Source organism: Hydra vulgaris, chromosome 08, assembly GCF_038396675.1.
Source record: "Hydra vulgaris chromosome 08, alternate assembly HydraT2T_AEP".
Taxonomy (NCBI): Eukaryota; Metazoa; Cnidaria; class Hydrozoa; order Anthoathecata; family Hydridae; genus Hydra; species Hydra vulgaris.
The window spans coordinates 26,187,454-26,201,152 of NC_088927.1; the positions used below are offsets into that span (position 1 = coordinate 26,187,454).

At 29.6% G+C, this 13,699-nt stretch overlaps 1 protein-coding gene and 1 long non-coding RNA gene across 3 annotated transcripts in view; one reads left to right on the plus strand and one right to left on the minus strand.

Moving 5' to 3' along the window:
• Positions 1–498: 498 nt before the first annotated feature.
• LOC124817656 (uncharacterized) lies at positions 499–968 on the minus strand. 2 transcript variants are annotated; one of them, XR_010640429.1, is made up of 3 exons: positions 950–968; positions 753–774; positions 499–564 (listed from the first exon to the last, which is right to left on the minus strand). It is a non-coding gene; the product is annotated as an uncharacterized LOC124817656 (long non-coding RNA). The 2 variants fall into 2 exon arrangements; XR_010640428.1 differs by having other exon boundaries at positions 946–964.
• Positions 969–3,220: 2,252 nt separating this feature from the next.
• Positions 3,221–13,699, plus strand: part of LOC136083714 (uncharacterized) — a 33,316-nt gene continuing 22,837 nt past the window's right edge. The window contains exon 1 of the mRNA XM_065803325.1: positions 3,221–3,341. Within this exon, the coding sequence (XP_065659397.1) occupies positions 3,253–3,341 (89 nt within the window). The 5' untranslated portion in view covers positions 3,221–3,252. The remainder of the gene's footprint in view (positions 3,342–13,699) is intronic.

Consider the following 13,699-nt stretch of genomic DNA (forward strand, 5'->3'; position numbering starts at 1 on the left):
AATATTTATCTTACTCTTAAGCTATAACTCAATATTATAACAAGGTGTTCACATTAATGTTCATAATGGCAGTTACTGCTATGGGTCAATTTTCTGGAAACACATTTTATGAATGCAAAATCCACAAATATAATGTAATTCATTACATTGTTTTACTTAATGAGGGTTTTACTTTAATGTAGCTTCAATGTGTGTTATAGTTCATTTATCACAATACTATTTTATCAGTAAAGTAACCTGGGAGAAGAATCTAAATGAGCTAAACTGCAACTTTTTGACATGTTATTCAGCATTTAGGTCTTTTACTTTATATATAGACTTAAATATTTTTTTTATTTTTATGCTAAAGAACAAAACACTAGCAGTATTTTATTTGTTATTTTAAATTTTAATAATTAGCTTAATAATACAATTATTTCACTTTTAGAATACTGTATTAAAAACCTATAAATATCTAACAGTTTAATAACGATTAAAAAATAATAAAGTATTTATTTACATACATCTCGCATCTTTTCTTCGTGCTGTAAGCAAGAAATCTTTAATTTCTTTGATTTCACGAGGCTAAAGTAAGAAAGTGATAACACCGGTTATTCTGCGACACGGTGTATCTGTAAGGTATCTGTCGCAGATTCCCATAAGAAATATTTAATTATTTGTTAATTAACTACAGTTAAAATCAGTTTAAAAATACAACCAAACCAGTAACAGATTTATGTTAAGATGCCAATAATAAAAAGATTTACACTTACCATTTTAGGTTGCCGTTATTATCTAAATTAATGAAAAATTAATAGAATAACAAATAGCACAATAATTATAAATTTAAATAAAAAATTTACAATTCTTATAAATATAAGTAGCTTAGTTATTATTGTTTAATATCAAATAAATACTTCTTTTGATTAAAACGATATCGACAGATAAATAAATGTACAAACGAACCTACAGCAGCCGTTATTAGTTTAAAAGGAATATATGGTTGAGATTAGACTCGGGTCGAATTTTCTACACGGACCGTGTCGGGATACTTTAATTGTGAATTTAACTAAAATAAATTATTTAAAATAAACAATATTTCAAACTAATTTTTTTAATTTAATTATTTACACATATTTACACCAATTGAACCCGTCATTTTAAAAAGATACAAGTCGAATAATTTATACATTTTGCTTTAAAATTTAAATTTATAGTTTCTGCATAATTTATGTTTTCCTTCATAGTAGATAAAACTCATAAAAACTATATATGTTTTTTTGTTTATCTATACCTAATTTTAATTTCTTTAGCACAAAAGGCATTCTGCATCAAGGTTGTTATCATTTAAAGGCAAGATAGCTAACATTTAAAATAAAATAGATACCATTGAAAGTTGAACTTTAAGTGAAGACAAAGTTTAACTTTTTAACTTTTACTTTAAGTAAAGGGACGAGCATATAAATTGTATAAATTGTATGATTTAAAAAAAAACATTCCAAGAAAGTAAAAAAAAAATATTTGAAGTCATTAAGTTGTTAAAATATGGCTGCGAAAAACAAACAAATACTAAATCAGTAATTTTGATCAGAAGTGTTCAAATATGCTATTAGAATCAATATGTTTATGAAAATAAATATAAAAAATTATAAAAAAAAGCTAAATTTTAAAAAAAGAATATCTAAATATTTTATTTTTCACATTTAATTAGTAAATTAGTTGCAATTTGCTCTTAAATTGAATTCAATACTAAACACCTTTTTGAAAGCATTTCCAAAATCAATAAAATATAATTATACTATTTTGTTATTTTAGTAGTGAACCAATAAAGTATATAAAAAAATGACTATTTCTCAAAATAATAGTTATCACAGTATCCTTGTAATAAAAAAATGACTATTTCTTAAAATAATAGTTATCACAGTATCCTTGTAATAAAAAAATGACTATTTCTCAAAATAATAGTTATCACAGTATCCTTGTAATAAAAAAATGACTATTTCTCAAAATAATAGTTATCACAGTATTACAATAGTTATCATATCCTTGGGTAAAAAGCATAAAAGTTTAATGTTATAACACAAGAAAACTTTTTAGGAAGTGATAGACTAATAGATCAACAGTAATTATTTATGGCAGCGTATATGCAATAAAATCTAAAATAGTAGTATCTATTTACTGGATTATTGCTAATAATCAAGCATTTAGGAAGGTCAAAAATATTTACAGAAAATGTAGACAGAATTTTGGTAAGACAATTAAAACACAATGCTGAACTTTTATGTTAAGTGCAGCATATACAAAACGTTGCCTAGACTAGCTTTTAGAATAACTTGTTTGATACAAATACTCTAGATAGTATAACTTTATCATTTTTCTGCCAAAGTACCATAAAAGTTATTAAAGCATCACTTACCACATGAAATTTGCAAAAGATCACTTCACAAAATAACAAGAAAACAAGGACTTCAAAAGAATAGTCAAAGTCTTATTCAGAGACAAAGCGAAGTCTTGCATGTTAGGTAGCAATGGTATCAAGCATGCAAGACAAACAAAAGCTAAAAAATCTACTCCCAAGAACGGAACGTCAACAGTTTAGCATGGTGGTGGTAATATAATGGTTTTGGGTCTTTCAATAATTGTTCTATTAATCCATTTCATTTTATTTTTTGATTATATCTGAATGTATATTTTGATATAATATTTCTGTGTTGCAACATAACAAGAATGTCATGCTGCAATACGAATAGGTAAAATATCTTGTGCTTGGATTTTCCAGCAAACATTCATCCAAAGCATTGTATAAATTTCATATTATATAATAAAAATATATGTAAATTTGTGTGTAAAGTCAACTTTATGGGTGCATAGATGTATATTTTTGTGGAATTTTTAGATTTTTAAATTTATTTTTATTGTCATAAGTCACTGTATAAAGTTTTTATTTTAATATTTAAAGCATAGGTTTAGCGGTTTCGGTTTATTTTTTTTATGTTATTTAAAAAAAAAAAAAATTTGAACTCCAATAAAGTACTTTTTTTTTAATCATGCTTTTATTAACATAAACATTTTTCTATCAAATTAACATTTTTTTATAACATATAGGTATATTTTTATAGTTGTAAAACTTACATGATAAAGTATTGTAAAAATATATATTATGAATAAATTCTAGTCAAACAATATTTAATTATTTTAGCAAAAATTAATTATCTGAATTATTAACATTAAAATAACTTTTTTTTAAAAAAAAAAAAAAAAAAAAACATTTAGATGTGCTCACATCAGGATATTTTAATTCATGCTAAAAGTGATCTTCTTAATGCTTTTCAAGAATGTTCTAATAAAATATCAGACAAAAGGTAAATTATTTTGATTTTATTATTTTTAATTGCAAATAAGGGGTCTTCCATAAAGTACGTAGGCAGGTATTGGGGGGGGGGGGGGTTTACCAAAGAATGTACAATTGCATTTAAGAGTCAGGTGGTAGAGTGTTAAAGACAGTAAGTACATACGGTTTGACTACCTTTTGTTTTCTCCTAAAACTTGATTTCTTTGAAATATGAAACTTGAAATTTTGTTGATTTTAATGTTTAAAAAAATTTATGCATTGGGGAAGGGAGGGGGTTTATAATATAATAAGTAATCCGTACATATGCAGAGGAGAGGGCTTTAAAAGTATACATGTACGTACAAGAGAGGAGGAAGATCTTAAATCAATGGTTTTACTGCATACATACTTTATGGATACCCCTACATTTAACACTAGTTCATTGTTTCATTAAGATAAGAATATATTGTTTACTAAACTAAGTTCTTTCTTCAGGCTTTCTTTTTATAAGTTCTTTCTGGAATACTCAATCTTTTTTTTATCATTTTATAAAATTCAAAATTGAAGCAAAAGGCAAAAATAAAAATAAAATAAAAAAAGCTGAAAAAGAAAAATCAGCACCATGTGTAAACTATCTGGTTTTCTGCATCAAGATTTTAAAATTTTTAAAAATTTTAAACACATCTGATCAAAAAGATTACATTTAACTTCTTTTCTTTTACATTTTTAAAATGTGTTACATGTACTTCATTAATATGATGTCGACTAATATTAGATAAAATTGGATGCTTTTGTTATTAGCAGCAAAGACACAACTCCATTTTCTTTTTCAGTGTAGATTATGGTTGTATCAAATGTATTAAATAGCTTATATATGGTCTGTAAGGTCAAAATTGTTTAAAACATTTGATGGCAATTTTATAATTTTCACCCATCTCACTAAAAGAATAACTCCAGTGATAAAGAATCACTGGAGTTCACAGCAGGTTTCATTGTTGACTTGCATTGTAGACTTGCAAACTTTAATTGCTGGAGTTCCCTTTTTTTTTTTTTTCTAGTACTTTTTTCAATAAGGAACTTTATGAAGTAGAATAAAAAAAACTTTTAATGCAAAAGGTGGAAATTTTAAGTGTAATAAAATTTGATATTAAAAAGAATTATTTATTGAGATTTTTAAATTATTTTAATTTTATTCTTATACAAGAATTCATTGAATATTTATTAGAATTTATTGAACATTTTCTAATTTTTCACCTACATATTACATCAACATAACACAAAGTTAAAAATATCTACAACAGAAAACAACAGTTTAATATTTCTTCCTGCAGCCATATTCACATCTCTCCGATAAGCTGTTAAGCTTATCGGAGAGATGTGAATATGAGTTTTTGACTGAAATTTCATTACAATATTTTTAAGTAAAGAAACTACGAAAACATTTTTATTTGTTTAAATAAACTAATACTAAAATTTCAATATTTATGTTTAAAAAATTATATTTTATAAGAACTTTTTTATTAATGTAGTTAAAGAAGATATTTTTTGCTGCCCCACACTGTTGATCAACTGATGAAATCATTAGATAGCACATCATTTTTTGGTCTTTACGCAGATGCTAGCATCTGCATAAAGACCAAAAATGATGTGCTATATAATAATAATAACACACCAAATGAAACCTCTGAAACTATATGACAATATAATTTGAAAACACTTCGAACATACAAATTGTCATCTAACAGTGTTGCTTTTGCTCGAGACAATGCTAATGTAAATTTTGGAGGCATTAATAGAAAAGTAGGCAAAAATGTGTTCTCGTATTTGAAAGAAGCCTTAAAAAAAGCGTTGGTAGGTGTTATTTTTTGGTAGGTAGGTGCCCATATTTTGCACAACTGCATTCAGCATGGTACAGGTTTAATGAAGATTGAGTTGACACTGTTGTCTTGAAAATATTCAATTATTTTTCTATATTCACACTGACAACAGAATCTTTAAAAGATTTATGTGACTATGTTTTTTTTTTTTTTTTTTTAGATTTCTTAGGTAATCTTTAGAAGTCCTTACAGTCTTATTGCAGAGTTCTTCCCAACCGATGTCGCATAATAGTATATAATACCTGCAATTTACCCAGTATCTTTGTGTACTGTAACATATTGTTCTTATATAACATACTTTGTTGTTTATTCTCATTGAGTGTCAATACCATGGCTAGAAGATCAAAGTCTACCCCCCTCCCCACTATAAAAAAAGCTGTCTTCTTTTGTCCTCCTTGGCAATCCTATCCATCTGGCAACCCTATATATATATATATATATATATATATATATATATATATATATATATATATATATATATATATATATATATATATATATATATATATGTACATACATATGTATAGGTTAACCATATGTCTTTGTCTGGTTAACCATATGTGATTGTCCTTGTTTTATACCATTAATCCTAGTGTCTTATCAGGTGTTTGTTGTCATGTTTTTATCCTATTGGCTTTATTGGTGTATGTGTATAAAGAACCCTGTTTATGCTTTGTTTAAAATGTCAAAAAAAAGTTGCAAATTTACTAATAAACTACAAAAAGGTTACCTGTTTGCAAAAAAACTTAGTGGTGAAAGAAAGTGATTTGTCAGCAATATTTGAAAAAACTTTCTGTTGCACATGGAGGATAAGCAGACATTAAAAGTCATTTAAAGTATGGAAGACATAATGGTGGAGTCTCATCTGTCTTAGGTTCTTTATCCATTAAAAGTTTTTTTGAAAAAATGAACCCAATAAAGTTGATTTTGCCATAAAAACCACATTTCATATTTCACACAGGCTTCACACAGGTGAAATACTTATGTAATAATAGTTAAAACATGTGACTAATTTGAAACTAGTCTTAAAATTTTTTAAACCAAAGTTTGGTGTTGCAAAAACCAAATGTCAAACAATAATTCTAAATGTCCTGGCACCTAATGCTAAAAGAGCTACATATTTAAATACAGAAGACATATTTTGTTAGTTTTCCTAATTACACATCAAATTGAAAGTTATTTTTATTACCAGTTGTGCTTGGATGCTTTATACCACTGGAAGATGTCCGTGTAAAACTGGGTTATGAATTTGTTGATGGAAAAACACCTGAATTATTGACTAAAAAAACTAATTTCAACATTGTAACATTTCTGACAAGTGTAACGTAAACTTTAGTGGTACATAAAAGAGGTAAAAATAATGTTTACAAGCAGGTCAAACAATAACTTGGTGTTAATATTGTTGGCATTGGTTGGAGGCCTTGTTTTAAATAAAAATGCTAAACACATAAGCTTAATGTGAATTTGACGTCATAAATATTCTTTCTTTTTTTCTTTTTTTTTTTGAGGACATTGACTCTTTTAAACTACGGATATATATATATATATATATATTTAAAGATAATTCACCTCCCCTAGGCCATAAAGCCACTACAATCGAAAAGATTACTTTAATTGTAGTTATAACCCTCTCAACTCTATTACTCTGAAACATGAACTGTGACTAACAAAGCTTCTGCCTGGAGAAACAAGTTAAGCACAGTACCATGGACATGGTAGAGATTGAAGGTTTCTAAGTACTATTTATCAAAAAATGTATGTTGTTGCTCTCTCACTTGCCTTATGGAAAAAAAGTGTAGCATACATTTTGTGCAAATTTTTGATGCAGCCTCGAAACACGTTTACAAGAAACTTAATTTTTTAATTTTAAAAAAATATATAGGAGAAAGGAAAACCAAAAAAATAGTTAGGATAAAAATATTTTTCAAGAAAAAATTTGATTTAATTATTAAACAATATTTGATAATATTTTAAAATAAGATTGACAGTTAAATTAAACCCAAGCATGAAATTTTATTATTATATATATAAATTTAAATATATATATATATATATATATATATATATATATATATATATATATATATATATATATATATATATATATATATATATTAGTGTTGTTATCGACTTCGATTAAATCAATTAAAAATCGACTTGTCAAAAGTTGAATACAGTCAACTCAGTCTTTCACAGGAAGATGTGCGATTGCACGTCTAAATATGACCAGGCAAATTACATTTTGCTTTGACAATTTGACCGCGGCTATTTCAAAAAACATTTTAAAAACGCGCTGAATGAAAAATATTCTGAGTTATACCTTAAGTAAAATAAATTACATCAAAACTTTGAACAAATGTTTTTATATTAGCAAAATGCTTTTAAATAAAGTAGCAGTTTACTGATAATGGTTTTTTTTTAAAGTATAATTGGCAGTTGTATATATTTTTTTAATTTATAATATATAAATTGTTCAAGTGTGCATTTTTATAATAAACGTTATTAAAAATAAAAAATTGTTTTGTTTATATAAACTATGACATTCTACGACAACGAAAGTCTTTTTAACGAATTTTAATATAAGAATAATTAAAGTTGATACATTTGAAAGAGATTTCATTGAAAAAAAAAGACAAATATATTAAATAGCCGTTACAATTAAATAAATAAGATCTTAAATGCTTTTATATTATCGAAACACTTTTTAATGAAGTATCAAAACACTTCTAATAAATTTTTATAATAAGTATTAAAAACTGTTTGTTTTCTTTACTTGTAAAATTATGTTTTTTTATGATAAATGTTTATCTTTAAACATTAAAAAACAAAAAAACAAAGTGCAAATGTTAAAAAAAAGAATGAAGTGGTTTATTAATGCGTAAATTAAATAGACTAAGCATTTTAGCTTGATGAGTTTTTTTTTTGTGTGTGTTTTTGCTTTAGTTAATTATTTTTTTTATTTTCTCTTTCGTTAAGATTTTTTTTCTTTTTTAAAGTTTTTATTTTTAGATAAGTTTAAGTAAGTTTTTGTAACGCATTTTTAAATTTAGAAAATATGTCAAAAGCCGTGGTCAAGTCGTTAAAACAAATTATTTTTTGCGTGGTCATATGATTGCGTGCGATTGCACGTCTTTCTGTGTTAGACTGCAACTTTAAGAAACTGAATTGTCTATTTAATCAACTATGGATTTCTTACTAATCGAATAAAAGTTGTTTCAGTCAAGTAATTATCTTAAAATCCTCTTATTTATATTATCTTTTTATTCGATTTTTTTTATTCAATGTAATTTTTTCAATCTTTAATTTTTGTTTGTTCATTTAATAACAATAACATGTACTTATTACATACTGTTTTTTGTTTACTCTCTTTTTATCTAATTTATAGCATTTTAGCAATATTTATGCCTAATAAAACTTTTGGCTGGTAGTCAGGTTTCCCGAACTCTGTGGTAGCTCTCAGAGAGACTGATTCCATCAACAGCTGAAAAATATCAAAGTATTAACAGTGCCATGTTGCGCATGGATGGTGTCCCTGTTTGTACTTTTGGTGTGCATTGCCAAGGCCACATTTGGAGCCCTTTGTTACGGCTTAGGGTTTATTAGTAGTAATGAGACAATTGCTTGGGCTATTAAACAGTGTTCTGAGTACTATCTATGCTTTGAGTCAAGTTCTTCAATCTAATTTAAAAATGAATAAAGTACCAAAAACTATAAAACACAAAAAACCATCATCATCACCAAATTCTCTAAACCTATCATTCACTAATATTCATGGTCTTCGAAGTAACTTTTCTTCTATTGAGTCTTATCTCTTGCAAAGTTCACCAGACCTACTTGCTCTTTGTGAGACTAATTTGAGTTCAGCTGTCTCATCTTGTGACCTTAGTGTTGATGGTTATCTTCCTCTAATTTGTAAAGACTCCAATAGTCACATGCTTGGTCTGGGCAATACATTCGTAAGATTTCACCCATTTGTCGTGAAACTAGGTTTGAATCCACAGACTATTCTTTTATGTGCTTTTGTTTAGCACCACTTCACTCTTTTGCCTTTCTCTTTGTTCTATATCGCTCTCTTTCATCTCAAGACTGCACACTTTTTGACGTTATTTCTGATCATATTGACCAAGCCCTCTATCTTTATCCATCAGCTAATATAGTTGTTGTTGGTGACTTTAATGCTCACCACTCTGAATGGCTTGGCTCTAGTGTCAGTGATTCGGCAGGCATTAAAGCCCACATTTTTTGCCTTTCTCAATCCCTAACTCAAATAGTCAACTTTCCAACTTGCTTTCCAGACCACCTGAATCATTTACCTTCTCTACTCGACTTATGTCTTGTTTCTGATCCTAGTCAGTGCTCAGTTTCTCCACATTCACCCTTAGGTGCTTCTGATCACAGTTTGATCTCCCTAAAACTAATATCTCATTCTTCTTCATCACCTGAATCCCCCTATTATCGAACCTCTTACAACTACAGTAAAGCTGACTAGGATTCTTTCCGTGATTTTCTTTGTGATGGCCCTTGGGTAGAAATCTTTCATCTTCCTGTCGACAAATGTGCTTCTTACATAATTTCGTGGATTCAGGCTGGCATGGAATCTTTTATTCCCTCTCGACGATTCCAGGTCAAGCCTCACTCTCCTCCATGGTTTTCTTCACACTGTGCTGCTGTGATTGCCAATCGAAACCGTTACTTCCATATTTATCAGCAAAACAATTCTCCAGAAAACAGGCGTCTGTTTATTACTGCTAGAAACAATTGTAAAAAGGTTTTGTCTAACGCCAAAACCCGCTATTCTCAGGTTATGAAATCTTGTATCTCATCTCAAAAATTAGGCTCTCGTGACTTCTGGGGAATCTTTAATAATATCAATAATAAGGGCAAATCCATGATTCCACCTCTCTTGTATGGTTCAGACTTTGTCACCTCACCTAAAGACAAAGCTGAATTGTTTGCTAAAAACTTTTCATCAATATCATCTCTTGACTCCACTAGTCGCTTTCTACCTGATATTGCCAAGAAACAGGTTGATCCGTTGCTTGACATTCTAATCACTCCAGCTTCTGTATCTAAAGTAATTTCCTGCTTAGACTCTTCTACAGCTTATGGCCCGGACAACATACCTGTTATTGTCTTGCAGAAGTGTTCTCCGTAGCTGTTGTCTATACTCTCAAAACTATTCAACAAGTGCTTATCAGAGTCTTGCTTTCCAGCTTGCTGAAAAGCGGCATCTGTTATCCCTATCTTCAAAAATTCTGGAGAGCGATCTGATTCGTCTAACTACCGTCCCATAAGTCTTCTTTCTATCATAAGCAAGGTTTTTGAATCTTTAATTAACAAACACTTAATTTCTCATCTTGAATCTAATCACTTACTTTCTGACCATCAATATGGATTTCGATCTTCTCGTTCTACAGCTGATTTGTTAACTGTAATAACTGACAGGTTTTATCGTGCATTAGATAAAGGTGGAGAGGTTAAAGCCATCGCTCTCGACATTTCAAAAGCTTTTGATAAAGTTTGGCATGCTGGTCTTGTCCATAAGCTTTCTTCTTATGGTGTATCCGGCAACATCTTTAAGATCATCGAATCCTTCCTTTCCAATCGTAGCATAAAAGTTGTCCTCGATGGACAACACTCTTCTTCTTATTCTGTAACTTCAGGGGTTCCTCAAGGTTCTATCCTTGGCCCTATACTCTTTTTAATTTACATTAACTATCTTCCAGGTATTCTCTCATCTAAGGTGGCATTGTTTGCTGATGACACTACCATTTATTCTTGTCGTGATAAAAAACCAACACCCTCTGATTGCTTGGAGGGGGCATTTGAGCTTGAAAAGAATCTCACTTCTGCTACAGCATGGGGCTCACAGTGGCTGGTGAACTTTAATTCAGATAAAACTCAATTTTTTTCAGCCAATCGTTATTGCAATAATTTAGATCTTCCTATATTTATGAACGGTGATGTACTCGATGAGTCACCTACTCTTCATCTTCTAGGATTAACTCTTACTTCTAATCTTTCTTGGAAACCATATATCAAATCAGTTGCAAAATTAGCATCTGCTAAGGTTGCATCTCTTTATCAAGCACGTCAGTTTCTTACTTCGGATTCTATTCTCTATCTCTATAAATCTCAAATCCGGCCTTGTATGGAATATTGTTGCCATATCATATTAGGGCGGATCCTCTAATGATGCCCTTTCTCTTTTAGACAAGGTGCAAAAACGCGTTGTAAACATAGCTGGACCTGCTCTTGCAACCAACCTCCAACCATTATCACATCGTCGTAATGTTGCTTCTCTTTCTCTTTTCTACAAATACTATAATGGGCACTGCTATACTTCATCTACTATAATTCATTCTCGTGTTACTTGTCATTCAATTAAGTGTCATCCTTTTTCTGTGACTGTTCCTAAGTCCTCCAAAAACGCTTATTCGTCTAGTTTTTTTCCTCGAACATCAGCTCTTTGGAATTTGCTTCCTTCATCTTGCTTTCCTGACTCATATAATTTGCAATAGTTTAAGTCGTCTGTCAATCGATATCTTGCTCTACAATCTTCATCTTTTCTCTTTCAGTAACTTCCAACTTTAATTAGTGGCTGCTTGCAGCCTTGTTGGAAGTGAAGATGTTTAAAAAAAAAAAAAAAGTCAGATAACTGAAATCACTATATGCATACATCAATTAGCTTCACGTGTACAAAACATGCAAGCTGCATAATGCTTTAAAACAAGGCCTGTGGTTGTGGTGCGCATATTGTAGAGAACACACTTCAATTTTTTTTCCTACTAATTCACTCCCAACTGTGAGTTACTATAAAACAAAGAATAGAGTTAAGGAGTAAAAAAACAGTGAAAAGTTAAAAATAAAAAGTAATTTTATCGTTAAAGTATACCTAAACCAAACAGAATGCATAAACAACATATATAAGAAAATAAAAATTACCCATAAATCTTCATTACATAAAACTACAAAAGTTGTAGGTTGTATGAGTCACAAATATGAAGATAAGAAAGAGAAAGATTCCAAAGAGTTAAAGTGCAGGGAAATATACTAGGCGAATATACAGATACAGTAGAAGGATGTGACTTTGCTAAATGACAAGCCAAGCAAGAATGAGTTTTGGTTGATGGAACTAGAAATAATAGCTCATTTGAGCAGCAACCATGATAGTATTTGTAGAAAAAAAAGAAAGCTGCAACTTTTGGCAATTGAAAAGAAGCTCAAGCTTGACAGATAAAGCAGGTTTATCTGTCATTGTCTTTTGTTTTTGGACCTTGTCTGATAGAGAAAGAACATCATTAGAAGAACCAGCCCAAATAGTATAACAGTATTCCATACAGGGGGAAATAAGAAGTTTTTAAAGGTAGAGGTCGGAACCAGAAGTAAGATAATGGCCAGCATGGTAAAGAGAAGCAACCTTAGCAGATCCTAACTTTGCAATCATTTGTTTATATGGTTTCCATGAGAAGCCAGTAGTGAACAATAATCCAAGAAGAAGTATAGAGGAGAACTCAGTGAGATGGTTCCATTCATTAACTTAGAAATAACGACAGCATTGCAATCAGGGCTCCGGAGCTGGGGCCGGAGCTATTTGGAGCTGGCAATTTTACATGGAACTATTTGGAAATAAATATTCAGTATTATTATGCAGGAAAAAATTTAAAAACTTAGGTGCTGATAGATACACAAGGACAACACAACCCTGCTGCTATCAAAAAAATGGTGCAAAATACTCTATATAGATTTGGTATCAGCAAAGATTAAATAGTATGTGCACATGTAGACATTGTAGCCAATATGATTAGAGCAATCTCAATTTTAAACGAATATTCAGGTGATGAAAATTTTTTCAGATAAAGCTTGCAGGATGAAGAACAAGAGGAGTTTTATAACAGGATACAAATGAAGAAGAAAGTGCAGCAGCTTCGGAAGAAAATCTAGCCTTTATCAATCCAGAATTGTGTCAACAATTATCTACTCACATTAAGCTGATGCGCTGAGTTCTTCTCACTTTGCAGCTAGCTATTCATATGATTTAAAAAAAACATACATTGCTCAACTTTTGGAAAAAGTCTGTTATGTTGTAAAGAAATTTAGAAACTCACAACAATATTTTTAGCAAGGAAGCAATATAAGGTTGTTTCAATTTTGGATCATGAGACTCACTAGGGTTCTACATTTTGGATGATTGAAAGATTATTTCTTTTGTGCCCATTGTGTGAGCAATTTGCTGCAGTTGATCAGATTTTCTTTCTATGTCCTGAAATTTGGGACAAATTGAGTCATCTTTGTATTTTTTAAAAAAAGCTACATAGTGTGACAGTTAAACTTCCAAGTATGTGACGCTTGGCCTGGGTGGGTCCAAAGAAGAAGTACAAAATAAAAGATTTATAGAGATCATTGCTTGATTGGAACCACCTAAAGAAGAACAAGGAGTTTATTTGGAGATACAGTGAAAAAGTTTTTGTTTTATTTTCCTTAAGTAAAATAAAATAGTGAGCTAAAGATC